The 15,723-nt window shown below is 40.7% G+C and overlaps 1 protein-coding gene across 2 annotated transcripts; it reads left to right on the top strand.

Annotated features, from left to right (window-relative positions):
* Positions 1-359: 359 nt before the first annotated feature.
* Positions 360-12,995, top strand: LOC135099740 (proteasome subunit beta type-3-like). Of its 2 annotated transcripts, none has more exons than XM_064002234.1 (6): positions 360-516; positions 7,269-7,385; positions 7,585-7,694; positions 8,291-8,502; positions 11,451-11,577; positions 12,763-12,995. In XM_064002234.1, exons 1-6 carry the CDS (start codon positions 514-516, stop codon positions 12,809-12,811), a joined length of 618 nt encoding a protein of 205 aa, XP_063858304.1. In that variant the 5' UTR covers positions 360-513; the 3' UTR covers positions 12,812-12,995. The 2 variants fall into 2 exon arrangements, with proteins under 2 accessions (XP_063858304.1, XP_063858303.1); XM_064002233.1 differs by lacking the exon at positions 360-516 and adding an exon at positions 2,556-2,709.
* Positions 12,996-15,723: the final 2,728 nt, after the last annotated feature.

Below are 15,723 nucleotides of genomic sequence, written 5' to 3' on the forward strand. Positions count from 1 at the left end.
CAATGTCAAAGTAAAAAAAGAGAGCAAGAGTGATTAGTACATTTTTCATAATGTAAATGAGTACAATGAAATGATGTGTTCTGCTGGCTGTGTGGTTATTTGATGGACGTGTGAAGTCGAAGGTATACATTACTCGCTTTAGAGAGAAATACATCAATATTTTTTACCTGATAATAATCTTGTATAAACAAGGGTAAATATATCTCAATATCGGTAGTGCTGACATTTTTAATAACATAAAGTCGAGACTTTATATTCGTCAATTGGGAGAATGGAAAGATCAATATTTCCGGGTTAATTAATCATTATTGAAAACTACTTCTGCAAATTGTTTGCATTATAAACTCTAAAATTCTTTCACTGTTTACAAATTTGCACTTGAAAGAGGATAATGAGAAAGAGATGAGAACCTGCGAAGGAGGGAATGAAAAGGACAGGTGTCTACAGCACTAGGTGGAAGTAAGGACAGTTGTTGTTTGTCAGTGACGGAGCGTTTCGGCGGACGGCGGCACAATGGTAAGTCTGCTAACTTTGCTTGCCTTACTGATATTAAAGAGACCAAGCGGAGAAAGAGTGTTGGTTTAAGTTACCTGGTCTCTGTGCCTTTTTGTGATATGAGTCGTAGGTGTGTTTGAAGTTTGGTTAAGGAGACGTGGGCTGAAGTCAAGCATCATTGGTCCTGGCCAGAGTATTGTTATATTCCCGCACGTCAGGAATACAACATTCTCAAGTTAGTTCGTCACACCTCAGTTAGTTTTAGCAGGTCGTAATGAAACTGACAGGTATTTTAAATGATGTCATGTTTCTAATGATAGTATGGCAAGGGAGTCTGCCTCATCATCGGGAGAAACATCCTTAAGAACTTTAGTGATTATCTTTGTGATCAGTGGAAAGGGGATGAGACGTTTCCCAGCAAGGGGCAGTTCGCAGCAGGTGTGGTTAGAATTGGTCATGTCTGTTCGCCGCAAATCAACGAGACTTAACAGACATTTTAATTGGTGACTGGAAAGTGTCTCGAGCATCCTACATTACAAAATTGCTAACACTCCCCATGTTACTACATGAACATTTTTCTCCTTTTTTTTTTTTTTTTGTGTGGATTTGAAAGACAGCTGTTACAGCTAGCCTGTGACAATTAGTGGAGCATGTTTCTTCACAGTGAATACTGATGACCACTTTCCCCACGTACATGGTCTTTTTTCACACATTGAGGATGAACAGTGATTGTGAAAGTTGGAACAGTGCAATAAATTGTTGTGCAAGAATATTAAAACTTAATAGTATCTGCTGGTTGAGCTACTCACAGAAGAAGCAAAGACATTTACTGTGGAGGCACAGTTCATTAGTGAATACACTGCCAAGATACCAAAGAAAACAGTTAATCTGGATATCACGTCCGTTTTACATACAAGCATGAAACATGTCATGGAGAAAGGTTCACTGACCTTGCCGTAAACGTAAAAAAATTGGCGGGCACGTATTTAGTATGGCTGTACTAGCACTTGAGAGTGTGGAGAAATTTGATATTTTCTAACTCCAGTAAGCTCTGCACCAGTCAAGAATAAACATTGAAATTATTTTCTTTTGTTTATAACTGGGATTTGTGGGTAGCAGCATATTAGGATTTCATGGTATCTATACAGCTGATCCCTCCAATCATGCACTGCCACTTATGAGGCCATTCCTGAGGCTGCCAATTGCAACTTTCCACAGTAGGTTCAGTTACACTTTTCATTTGTTTTAGAGATGCATCAGGCATTCTGATAAAGGCTCACTGTCATTTGTTAATATGGCTACCCAGTAGAGGGAGGTGAAGCTAACAGTGTCAGTGTTCAGCAGGAAAAAAGTCACTATGTGAAATATTTAGCAACAGCAGTGGTTAAGATGTGACATACAGATGTAAGGAAGAGGTTCCATGTGTTTATTAAGGAAGCCGTGAAACTGTACCCACTTCCATTGCCCTGAGAATATCCTCACCATACAGGTAAGGCATAACAGTATAATTTTTTAGGTCTCTCCTTAGGTTAGATTATGCTAGATTAGGTTAGGTTAAGTCCAGGGGGTGGGGGGACAGCCTCACTGGCTACGTTAGGTTATGCTAGGTTAGGCTAACGTACTGGGTGGGGGGGAGTCTTGGGGCTAGGTAAATTTCCAGATTTTTGAACACCCATATTTCACTTATTTTTCATCCCTCCCCCCAAAAAAACCCAATTCCCCACAGGCCCCTGAGCTTGTTTGAGGGGTTAGGGGAGTTGGGGGAATGGGGGGGCAGATTTCTTATCAAGAAATACCAAGAAAAATTATAAAAAGATACAGGCAAGATTATTCATTGCTTGGGAAGAGTATATGAGAATGACACCAAACACTATACAGGAGACCAAGAAACTTCTGCACAAGTGTGGGAGCATTTATTGTCCAACTTAATTGTCATTGAGATATCTTGAGTCCTGTATGGCACATATATTGCTGTTTTTCATTGAATAAAATACAAAATAGTATAAGTATTCTAAACTTGCTTTTATCCTTTTTTCATATAGGAGGGGCACCAGCCAAGGGCATCATAACTGTAATTAAAAAAAAAGGCCAACTGATCAAATAATGCAAAGCAGGATGGTAGAACTAGAAACCAGGAACCAAGACCCACAGGGGGATCACGGTCCCCAGGAAAGAAACTATATTTTGTCTCTACATGATGTACTTATGAAAAAAGTAAATAATAAAGATACAAGTATTCTATTTAGTAATGTAGATACACATAACATTGATAAGAGATTGGAGTTAAATCACACAATTGAGGAAATGGAGAGTACACCACACGTTATTGCATTACAATAAAAAGCCCCCAAAAATATAGGTATAACAGGAAAACAGTTAAGTATTTTTTAGATGAATCTGACATAATTGAGAAAAATCTTCATAGTGAGGAAGGGAGAGCGCTTGTACCACATATCAAGAAGGGAATGCAGTTCCACACAGTAGAACTAAAGACAAAGTTTTGTGAATACTTCTGTGTTGAGATTTGTTTTGCACTGGTGGTGTCTATTATAGAAGTCCAAATTGTGATATGAATAATAACAACAACTTCTGCAGTTGTTGCAAGAAGTTAGTGATATAAATGTGCAATATAAAATATCAGATTTCAGTCTTCCATGTATCATGTGGAATAATTATTCAACAGATTGTGGAATGGCAGATTTCATCACTCTCTTCATTGAGAAAGTGAGAGACTGTTTCCTCATCCAACATATTCATGATGTAACCCAAATCAGTGGTGACAGTATTGGTAATACTCTTGACCTTCTCTTCACTAATGATGAAGAAATTTTAGAGGTTGTTAAGGTTGACATTCCCCTAGGAAGAAGTGATCTCGCCTGCATTTTTGTGAGTTGGTATGCAGGAAGTGGAGGATGTGCCAGAGAAACAAGTCTCTTTGTATGAGAATGCTGACTATTGACTAATGAAAAGAAAACTGATATTGACTGGTTACAGTATTTTGGAAAAGATTCTGACACAGAAGAAAAATACCCTAAATTTTGTAATAAAATACAGACAATAACATATATATATACCAAAAAAAAACAAAGACAAGAAAAGGACCAACAAAAACATTACAATAAATAGAAAACTGTGGTTGAAAATAAAGTAAAAGCAGTAGTTGTGGCACAGGCTTAAAAAGGCATAGAGAGAGGGCAACACACAAGATAACTACAAAGGTGTTGAGATGGAGTATAGATGTCTAAATAATCAAGTAAGAAAGTAGACTAGAAATGCTAACAAACTCAAGGAGAGAAAAGTGTGGTAAAGCATGTTAAGGAGAATCCCAAAGTTTTTTTGGAGGTATGTAACAACAAAAACAAAAATGAAGTCTAGTATTGGTGAACTGTACCAAGATATTGTGAAAACTGAAAAAAAAAAATTACCAGTAATAAGGAGAAAGCAAATTCACTCATGAGCAATTTGCAAGTCATTGAGGAACCCGAAGGGGAATCGCCATCAGCCCCACAAAGAGATGTACCCAGACTAGATTATATCAGCATAACCAAAGAAAAGATAAAGAAGGTACTGCAAAAGCTCAAAATAAACAAATCACCAGGACTAGACAGGTTACACCCAAGAGCAATCAAGGAGCTAAAGAAAGAATTGTTGGAGCACCTATGTATTCTTTTCAACAACTCACTACAAGAAGGCTTGTTACCGGATGATTGGAGGATTGGCAATGTGACAGCAGTCTTCAAGATGGGGGACAGAAGCAATCAGGAAAACTACAGACCAGCCAGCTTCACTAGTGTTCTGTGTAAAGTTGAGGGAGGAAATAATATTGCATATGAAGAACAAACTTCTTCAGTACTAAACAGTTTGGATTCATATCTGGTAGATCAACAGTGCTTCATCTCATCAGGATACTTGATTCCTGGATCGAGGCAGTTGACAATAAGCTGGTCAGTACTAAACAGTTTGGATTCATATCTGGTAGATCAACAGTGCTTCATCTCATCAGGATGCTTTATTCCTGGATCGAGGCAGTTGACAATAAACTGGCTGCTGGTGTGGTTTACTTAGACTTCATGAAGGCTTTTGACAGAGTGCCACATAAATGTTTGATAGAGAAGGTATCCAGTTATAATATCAAGGGAAAGGCATTGAAGTAGATCCAGGGCTTCTTAACAGAAAGAAGGCAGGGGGTTAAAGTGAATGGCGAGGCATTTGAATGGAAAAATTTAAGTAGTGGAGCTCCCCAGGGTTCTTTCTTGGGTTCACTGTTCTTTGTATTGTTCATAAATGACCTGCCTGATGCAGTCAATAATGGTAGTGAAATATTTTTGTATGTAGACAATACAAAGATTTATAGAAAGATTGAGAATTCCATGGATTGTGATAAACTGCAGGAAGATCTGATGAACTTAAAAATTGGATGGAGAAATAGCTGCTCAGTTTTCATCCTAATAAGAGCAAACACATGAGGATTGGAAAAACTGCTGTTGAAGATACTGGATATAGCATGCATAAGATTATTGCAAGAAAGGAAACAGAGAAGGACGTAGGTGTGGTCATTGATAACAAGCTGGCGTTGTCCAACCATCTGGCCAAAAAGATCAATAAACAAGATTGTAGGACTCATAAGAACATTTAAACATATGGAACCTGAAACATAAAAGTTATTGTAAAAGTTATTGTTTACAGTATTAGTGAGACCACATCTTGAGTATGCCAACCAGGTATGGTGCCTCCACCTGGTGAAGGATATTGAGGCAGTGGAGAATGTCTAGCACAGGGAAACCAAGCTGGTACCTCGCCTAGGAGACATGACCTATGAGGAGAGACTGAGGAGGCAAAACTACCAACACTGGCATACAGGAGAGCTCGAGAAACCAAATAGAAATGTACAAGATCAAAAGTGAGAAATATGACAAGGAATGCATCAAAGGACTTTTTGAAATGAGAGATCATACTAATACTTGCGGGAGTTCAAGGAAGATTTATAAGTCTCAGGCATGTCTTAACCAGAGGAAATATTCATTCCCTCATCAAGTGGTGAACAGCTGGAATGATTTGCTGGAGTGGGTAGTGTGTGCTGACTTGGTGGAGTTTTGAGGCTAGATTTGATAAATACAGGAAAAATCAAGAACTGAAATTTCACTGCCGAGCACAAATAACCACCACACAACCAACAAGCTAATAATGTTGAGGCTGCTGTACTGGAGTCACAGGCCCACTAGGGCCTCTTCTAGGAAATTGTCCATGTAAGTTCATACAGGTCCACTGAGGTGCTGGTTCCTGAGCAGAGTTAAAAGCAGTAGTCAAAAATTACAAGATAAGTGTCTTGAAACATGGCACAAATATGAAGAAATATTAAAGGGGCCCATTTACTATCAAACATGTTTGTTAAACATTGTGTTTGATGATGGTGAGACAAAGATGGGACTGTTTGCTGCATTTCATTCATTAATTACACTTATTGCCAGTAGTGTGGCAAAGTGTCCTGTGCTGTGAAATGTCTTGCTCATGTTGAAAAACTGTGAGCCCAGTGAACTCTGCAATGACTGGCTAGTGGCATTGACCACTCTGGAAACATAACCTTTTCTATTCATTACAGGCTTCACAAACCTCAGTCAACTTTCATTCAAGCATGCTATTCATTGACATGCTATGGACCAATTTGATAGACTGACAATCTGCATAGCATTTAGTGAAGAATGGTGGTCTGACCATGTTAACTCTCTCTCTCTCTCTCTCTCTCTCTCTCTCTCTCTCTCTCTCTCTCTCTCTCTCTCTCTCTCTCTCTCTCTCTCTCTCTCTCTCTCTCTCTCTCTCTCTCTCTCTCTCTCTCTCTCTCTCTCTCTCACTGCCATTGCTGCTCACCTGGTTTGCCATCCTCCTGTACCCTAAAAAGGCAACACCAGGTGAGGCACAGAGGGAAAACAACATATACAAAATAATAATCTCACCATCATCAAAAAAAAATATACCATATCTACAAACTGTAACTATAACAATATACTGGAAGCAGCCAATGGTGTGATACTTAGACTTAAAAATTAATGCTTTTGGTTAATCTGTTCCGAGTCTTTGCTAGTTTTCAACATCTGTTCTGTTTGTCTGCCCGTTTCTCTCACCTGATTTATTCACTTGATTGGTTATCCTACGTTAAGATGTTTCCTATAAGATGCAACTCAGAGGATGAGGGATGATTAATTTCCCAGAGTGCTGCAGAGACACTTTATCCTCATTTCCTGAGTAAGGTAGACTCATCAGGCTGGTTTATAAATTGACTAATAAATATTCATATTTATAAAGTTTATTCATTGTGATATATTTCTCTTACTTTATACATTCGTTGATGTATTTGTTGGTTCTTGTCTGTTCCACTATTTTTTTATGAAATCTTGTATTGAAAAATACAAATTATATTTAAGGCATTTGTTATCAAGGTACAGTTGCCCAAAGTCCAGTGTCACCAACTCTAAGGAATTTCATGTCTATAAATTGAATTAATGTGACTAATAAACTGCTTTATATGAAGATTTTTACAGAGTTGGTTAGAACTCGGGTAGAAAGTTGTCTCATGTTAGTTTTTTTTTTTTTTTTTTTTTTTTTTTTTTTTTTTTATCAAGCACCTGTACAGTATGACATAATTTCTTCAGGCAATTGTATATATGTGGTTGAAATAAAACATTTCTGAACAAAACCTATAATAGCAAAGCTAGTTTTGATATCTTCATGTTAGTGTGTATTGATTTCAGAAACACTAATGAAGATTAATGTTACAGAGTATTTTAAACTACAATGGTGGTTGTGTTGTGGCCATGAAGGGCAAGAACTGTGTTGCGATTGCCTGTGATCTGCGTTTTGGCGTCCAGGCTCAGACCATCTCAACTGACTTTAAGGTTTGCTGTGCTCTTCTGTCTTTTTGTTTGGTGAATCAGCAAAGAATAGTTGTTTCCTCACATACAAATGTTACCTGTTGAACATCTCAATTCCTTCCCCTGATATTTACTGTGGTAGATCTGCAAGCATGATCCAAAAGTAGAAATTAAGATGGAGATATCTGAATTACAAGTTTTGTTCTTGGTTCTTGTCTTTCAGAGAGTGTTTGAGCTTGGGCCTCATCTCTACATTGGTTTACCTGGTCTGGCCACTGACACACAAACTGTTTTACAGAGGCTCCAATTTCGTATCAAGATGTACGAAATGCGGTATGTTGAGAGAGTTCATTCTGTAGTATGAGAAAAAATGTACATTTCATTGAAAAGTATATATAGAGAGAGGTGTCTTGACAATCCTTTGAAAGTTCTCTGAGGGAACTAGGCAGCATGAGTACAGATAGCATGCATTAAAAATGCTCTTGTTTGGAATGGTCTTTGTGTGAGTGACAGTAACAAAAAATGACAATTTTATTGTAAATTCTCTATTAGTGAGTCCACAAAAACAAAACAAACCAAAGGGCATAAGTCAATATTTATAAGGAAAAAAGACCAAGATATACAAAGGCTCATCCCAAACTTTAATATCCCTTGTTATGCCAAGACAGGAGAAAGAGAATAGAAATATCACCTACTAGAAATGTCATAAACTAATCTAACCAGTCTTAGAATCAAAGTTATGATACACTCACGTGAAATTGGATAATGAATAAATGAAGAATAAAGAGCAATCATCAAAAATCTAATGCATCATGCATTTAGACTTTATTATTGTTTTCTCTATAAAGTGATATACCAAATGTTGTTTACTCTTTTCAGGTTATGATTTATTTCAAACAGTATTTATTAATATGCACATTTTGTTTCAGTGAGGGGAGACGACTGAAGCCCCACACTTTGATGGCCATGATGCAGAACCTCTTGTATGAGAGGAGGTTTGGTCCATACTTTGTGGAGCCGGTTATTGCCGGGCTTGACCCAAATACGAAGGAGCCATACATCTGCGCCCTTGACCTCATTGGATGTGCCTGTGAACCTGCAGACTTTGTGGTGTCAGGAACCTGTTCAGAATCACTTTATGGTATGTTTAATATTGTTTGTTTTAGTCATAACAATTTTAGCACTCTCTTAACTTATGCCTCAGTTACTGCTGTCTTTCCCTTATATAGTGGAGACTCAATACTCAAGCATAATAAGTTCCAAATGGCTGTTCAAGTATCAAAAAGTTTGACTACCACTACCTATAAATCAGATGATTTGTTCCAACATAAGCAAAATCTGAATCAAATGTATTTTTTACAATTCTGATTTTCACTTACTGTGAGTAAAAGCTGGTGCTGTACAGTTCTGGTGGAGGTGAATGGCACAGAGATCCACACACAATCCACCACTACCAAATTCACTTCACCTCCTTTGAATCTGCAAGTATTTGGGAAATAGTTACATCTGGTAACTCAAATGAGAGGTCTCTCTGTCTTTTACAGCTGACATTACCAGTGGTTGTCAGCTTTCACAAGGGATGAATGTATGTCATGGATCACTCCATTTAGAATTGTGTTTGACTATTATACCCCTCACCTTTATGTCTTATTCACATACTATGAGGCCGATAAAGTTATTCAAAGAAGCCCAGATTGAAGCCATATGTGCACAGATGAGAGAGAATAAGTCTAACAAAGAAATAGTTGCTAACACTGAGAACAATGCAGTATTTGACCAAAAAAATATCTAGCCACTGGGATGCATATTGTACATAAGCCAGGAGGACCTACATGAAAAGTCAGCCAAATGACTTTGAATGATGTAGATAGCAACACAGGATCTACTCACATAAAAACACTTCAGCCTACTCTCTTTCACCACACTAACATGCAGACAACTCTGTAAGTAGCCTAAAGTGTTTTCACCCCTATGCACAGTTTAGGGTACTTAGTGCTACCAGAGGTCCACCACATATAAGACAAAGCAGCATTTATAACCTGCCACAATAACACAGTATTCCAGTTGCCCAAAATGTCATCTGCATGCTGGTAGAGACCCAACATGGCATTACAATCCAGAAAATTAACAAGAAGAACCTGTGTTTGCTTTCATGAGTGGCTGAGTGAACAGTGGGGAAAGACCTGGATAACAAGAGTTGCAGGCTTGTGCCTAAACCATAGGTAACAACATGCCCATTGTGTTAAAAGACAGGCTTTTGCTGCTCATTACAAAGACTTGGGCCTTGATAAGTAGTACAAGTTATTGTGGTCTGATGAGGCAAGCTTTGAGATGACTGACAACCAGAGAGGAAGGGTTTACTGTCCCATGCCAGTGATCCCTGCAGCCCCTTTATGCAAGGCTAATGGTGAAACACTGACCTGCTTGTAGTTTGGGGCTGTTCTTCCTACCATGGGGCTGGTAAATGGGTGTTTTTACCTAAGAACATTTGAATGAATCAGTATATCTTCTTTGAGGTGGGAAGGTGGAAGGTTATTTATTTATTGGAGGACGAGTCACCATATATAGATAGGAGACTGGCAGCTCATCTCCTGTGAACTCACATGTCTTTATGACATGTACATATACATCCAGTGGCCCATATGCATACTGCTTTCTCACTCTCTCTCTCTCTCTCTCTCTCTCTCTCTCTCTCTCTCTCTCTCTCTCTCTCTCTCTCTCTCTCTCTCTCTCTCTCTCTCTCTCTCTCTCTCTCTCTCTCTCTCTCTCTCTCTCTCTCTCTCTCTCTCTCTCGGAAAACTGTTTCTCGCTCCTGTGGGTAACACAAAGCATGTCTATCTATTTATCTCTAAACCAGGCACAATCCTGCACAAGGTGGCCCAGACAAAGCATCATTCACACTTTTGGCCCTGTCAGTCACTTTTGGCCCTGTCATTGATCTTGTAGACCACTGTACTACACCCCAGGAGCTTAGCCATAGCACAGCTGGCCACACACATCCACAGGAAGGGCCAACAACATACACTGGTTTATCCCTGCCCCTTCATAATGAGACTATTTCTATAATTTTACCATATCCAACCTTGCACCTTCTCCAATCCTGAGATCACAGGACATGGGGTGTCCTACACACTAACTGGGTCCATACAATAATGGCCTATTCAGATGTGCCCACACCCCCTCCCATGGGTCACTGAGACCACATCATTCTCATGCATGCAACTCTCCATTCACTTCTATCATGCAGAATCACTCTTGCTGCACAGTCATTCCTCTCTCTTTCAGTGCTCTCTTCACACAGTTCACTCTAGGTGTGGCCTTCATCTTAACCTTACACCATGTACATCTGACCTCATTATTCTCTAGCCTAATTTTCTGTCTGCCATTCTTTCTACATAACCAAAACACACCGAACTGCCTGTCCAGCCAGCTCTCAAAATACCAATTCTTGCCTCCTCATTTCTTATTCTGCCCCTCCTTGTTACTCTACACATATTCCTTAAATACTTTATTAAATTGATAATGATTAAACTAAAACCTTTTGTGTTGTAAGATCATTCTGTCCCTCCCTCCCTCCCTCTCTCTCTCTCTCTCTCTCTCTCTCTCTCTCTCTCTCTCTCTCTCTCTCTCTCTCTCTCTCTCTCTCTCTCTCTCTCTCTCTCTCTCTCTCTCTCTCTCTCTCTCTCTCTCTCTCTCTCTCTCTCTCTCTCTCTCTCTCTCTCTCTCTCTCTCTCTCTCTCTCTCTCTCCTCAACATCTTAAGTTTAAAGGAGATAGACATTTACTGAGGTGCATATTCAACCACAAAAACTCATCGTTCTCATTCCTCCCACTTACTCCTCATTTGCTCATGGTTTTGTTTTCATCACTCACTTCAAGATTCATATTCTTTATCATTATTATCATTACTACCTTCCCTTACCTTTAATTATCCTCTATCTCCAAAACTTATCTTTCATTCTCCCATTTTGTTATTTACTGTAATTTTTCATTGCAATTATTGACAGAGGTTCATAAATGATATCAACCCTTGTTCTGATAGTAATATTCTGCTTTTAATTTCAACTTTCAATTCCCTTTTCTTTAAAAGGTATGTGTGAGACAACTTGGCGAGAGGACATGGAACCGGAAGATCTGTTTGAATGCATCAGTCAGTCACTTGTCAATGCATTTGACCGTGATGCCTTGTCTGGATGGGGAGCAGTTGTTCATATTATGTAAGTTGTGGATGCTTGTAATTTTTTTTACTTAAAGAGTTGCCAGGATTGTAAGTTAGGGAGGAAGTATAGCACATAGTGATAAGAGAGTTGAGATGAGTCAGTTACTGTTTGTGGAAAGTTGGATACTACTTACAAATATTAGAAAAAAACTGATATCAAGTCTTTGTTTGTAAGGGTGTGTTAGTGCAAAAAATTGAAAGTGAATAGAGTTGAGCAAAGTAAAGAGTCCACTAAGGACAGTGCCTGACAATCTAGTGATGATTTGACTACCCTTCACACATTGGGCATGGGTGTGGATAGCTCAGCTCAAGTGATAGGTTGTCAAGTGTCAAGTGATAGCTGGTGTCAAAACTGTTGGCTTTGGTTCTGAGACATCAAGGTGTCTTATCCTAGGTAGCTGTGAAATAAGTTATTGCTAATCTGGCCACATTATAAATCCCCATTATTTGATTGTGCTGTAGTCACAGTACCTTAATTATGTTTCTCTGCTGTTTTGTGAGGCTGTTGGCTGCTGCTCTTAGAAAGCCTGTCATGGCCATTCCTTAAGGATTGGGATTGATTTTTTCAAGCATAGGCCTCAGATATAGATAGAATGGAAAATTGAATGCCAGTCATCCTCCTTTACAAGCTTTCAAGTTATCTGAAACTAAATCAGTAATTTACAAACTCTCAGTATAATTAGAAATAGGCCTTTCCAAGCAAAAGTAGACCCTTTTTCTCTCTCTCTCTCTCTCTCTCTCTCTCTCTCTCTCTCTCTCTCTCTCTCTCTCTCTCTCTCTCTCTCTCTCTCTCTCTCTCTCTCTCTCTCTCTCTCTCTCTCTCTCTCTCTCTCTCTCTCTCTCTCTCTCTCTCTCTCTCTCTCTCTCTCTGCACTTCCTGAGACAAGTTGTAACTATTCATACAATTGTTATGATTATGCTTTACACTTATAAGGAGAGAAATTTTATCCAACCACAGTCAGGAGATTGCCATTCCTTTATTCTTATATGTGTGAGTGTATGTGTGTGTTTGTGAAAGTTGAGCCACAGTATATAGCTTCATAGCAAGATCTGGAGAGAGAGAGAGAGAGACTTAACAGTTATATTTCCCATTATTGAGGCACAGGCTTCTTTTTAATAGCTAAAAAATTGTATTGGTGAAACTTCATTATTGTTATGCTAATTCCTTTTTATTAATTTTCAGAGAGCAAGATAAGGTGACTACACGAACACTCAAGTGTCGACAGGACTAGTTACTCGTAGTTGTCATGGGGAAGCACTGTTGCTTTATGCTTTTCATGCCAGTTTTGTAACTGCATGTGTTATGTAATATGTCATTTTTTTTGTTAACAGATTTCATTCAAAATTTCCCCTGACAAGTTGGAAGTACTTTTGTGCGTGATTTTCATTAAGATCAATAAAATATCTTTATTATTAGATTTTTTTTAGTCTCATGAAATGCATGAGGATGTGTGTGTGTGTGTGTGTGTGTGTGTGTGTGTGTGTGTGTGTGTGTGTGTAATAATAAAGTAATAATAATAATAATAAACAGTTTATTCTTTAGGCAGTTAACAAACTGAAAATGTACAGAGGGGGTGGGGAAATACTTTACATTTATCCTAAAGCTAAGTCTAATCTAGAAGGGAAATACTATTGATTGATGGCTCACACCATGGTGGGAATTGCGCCTTTAGGGGTGTTATCTTGGTGGCACGGACCAGGCGAGGCGCGTCAGGCAGCAGCATGTGTCTGAGATGTGGATGATGTAGCAGTCCCCTTGCAAACTTTTCCAGAGCTTCTCAGTGCCTGGTGGATAGTCTGGACAGACTCAGGGTGGTCAGGGCTTCATCATAGGTGGTGTAGGCAGGGCCAAGGATGACCCTGCATGCCCTTTTCTACACACTCTCCAGCTGTAGCTGTTAAGTGTGTGTGAGGGAGGAGGACCACGCTGGGGAGGCATACATGAGTTTGGGGAGGATGAAGGTGAGGTACACCCCCCTTAATTCGTCTGTTGGCATCCCCAGCGACCTGAGTCTGCACAGCATGTACAGCCTGTAGGTAGTGGATCTTATAGTGCTGGCAACATGCTGCTTCCAGGTCAACTGGTTGTCCACTGTGACTCCGAGAAGCTTGGCACATCGGACCACCTGGAGGGGGTGAGGGCCCACTGTGAGCTGGGGAGAGGGCACTGGTACAGAGGAGGTACAGAAATGCATCACCACAGTTTTGCTGTGGTTGATGGTCATCCTGCTCTCCTCCGTCCACGTCTGCAGTCGCTCCAGAATTGCTTGCAGTGGCGAGTAGTCCAGGTTCTTGTTGGAAACTGGGACGCCCACGGTGCAGTCGTCCACATACTTCCAGCAATGGGGGGTGTCAGTAAGGGCATCGTTGATGAGGAGGAGGAAGCAGAGTGGACCCATCTTGGTCCCCTGGGGGACCCCACATGTCAGTTGTTGGAAATTAGAGACAGAGCCCTAATAGCAAACAGCCTGACGCCTCCCTGTGAGGAAGTAGGCTAGCCACGCTACCAGGTTAGGAGGGAGACCCAGACTTATTGCCTTGCCTTAAAGTCCACAAAAGCAACAGCTAGAGAGGTGTTTCGCTTGTCCAGGTGGCTGTGGATGAATTCAAGGAAGCTGGTCAGGTAATGGGAGGTGGAGGTGGCTTTAATATTTCCAAACTGTCTCACATCCACAGTATTAGAAATTTTGGTGTAGGCCCAGTCATACACAAAATCTTCACAAATAAGGCTAGGGATGGGGGTGATAGAGACTGGCCTGAGGTCATTGAGTGACTGTGGACTGGAAGTTTTGGGGATGGGGGTGACATAAGATGTCTTCCAGTCCACGGGCCAAGAGTGTTGGGAGAGAGAGGCATTTATTATAGAGCATAGCAGTGTTGCTAGCTCTACAGCAAACTCCTTGTAAATTTTTATAGGAAGGTCAGTGGGTGTGGTGGATCTTGGCTTGAATGAGTATTCTCTTAAAAACATCCATTGCCTGGACAATGGGGGGAGGGGAGGGAGCAGGAAGATAGGCAGGAAGCAGAGGGGTGTGGAGGGGAGGAAAGGTCTGACAGATAGCGGCAAAGTGATCGTTCATCTGAGCCGCGAGATTAGCAGGAAGGTGTGAGGTGCAAGGGAGGGATGAAGTGTACTGTTGTAGGCCACACAAAGCTTTGATCTTAGCATACCACTGTCTGTTGTTGGCCAGCTTGAGGTGGTGTATCTTGTCCGGGTAATAGCTTGCCTTGGCAACCTTAATCTCCCTGATCACTCTGTTTCTTAGTTTCCTGTATAGGACCAGGCAGGAGTGGAACGCCCAGGTCCGCTGAGGCATGAGTCTTTTAATGCAGGGCGTCATCCAGCGGGCATCAGACGGGTGCATTGTGCATTGTGGAAGGCTTCTGTGGTGGTGGCGACATACGAGTAATTGTGCCATTTTGAGTGGACGTCCTCCACATCCAGCACCTCGGTCCACGGGTGTTGTGTCACCCACTGCCCAAACTCCCTCATGGCTGAGTCAGGCATGGGGCGGTGGGTCCTGGTGACAGCTGACCGGGGGATTGAGGTGGTGGGTGTAGGTGTCCACAATATGGAGAGGTGGGTGCTCCGTCCCATGGGAGGCAGTGGCTTGGGGGGCGAGTATAAGGTCGAGGATGGCTTGCTGGTGGGTGGGGAAGTCCACGACCTGGGTGAGGTGCAGCTGGTGTGTGTGTGTGTGTGTGTGTGTGTGTTTGTAATGATAGTAATAATAATATTCTGTTTATTTGTTGGCAGCCTTATCAGCTGAAAATCCATGTTACATATCAACTTACATATTACATATCTTAAGTATACATTAACCCTATGGAAGTATCTTGCATAAAGATACTATGGCTGCCACTTGGTGCCAACCAACCTGGAAGACCAGGCCTGGGATGATCACATCATCCTGTGTATTTTTATGGAAGCTTGTTTCTCCTCCCAAAGCAGTGAGTGACAGCTCCTGATTTACACCAGGAACTTAATCATTGCTAGGTGAACAAAGGCTACACTGCACAGAAGTCTGCCCAAAGACTTCTGACCTGCCTCTGGAATCAAACTCAGGACATCCTGATTGTGAATCAGGCGTGCTAACCACTGTGCCACCAGGTGTGCACAGTGAGGGAAGCAGTATCTCAGTTA

Source organism: Scylla paramamosain, chromosome 4, assembly GCF_035594125.1.
Source record: "Scylla paramamosain isolate STU-SP2022 chromosome 4, ASM3559412v1, whole genome shotgun sequence".
In the NCBI taxonomy this organism is placed as follows: Eukaryota; Metazoa; Arthropoda; class Malacostraca; order Decapoda; family Portunidae; genus Scylla; species Scylla paramamosain.

Coding starts and splice junctions, on each gene's coding strand:
- LOC135099740 (XM_064002233.1), top strand. CDS start 2,599: ATGCAAAGCAGGATGGTAGAACTAGAAACCAGGAACCAAGACCCACAG. Junction 8,503..11,450: donor CTGTTCAGAATCACTTTATG/GTATGTTTAATA, acceptor TTTCTTTAAAAG/GTATGTGTGAGACAACTTGG. Junction 11,578..12,762: donor GGAGCAGTTGTTCATATTAT/GTAAGTTGTGGA, acceptor ATTAATTTTCAG/AGAGCAAGATAAGGTGACTA.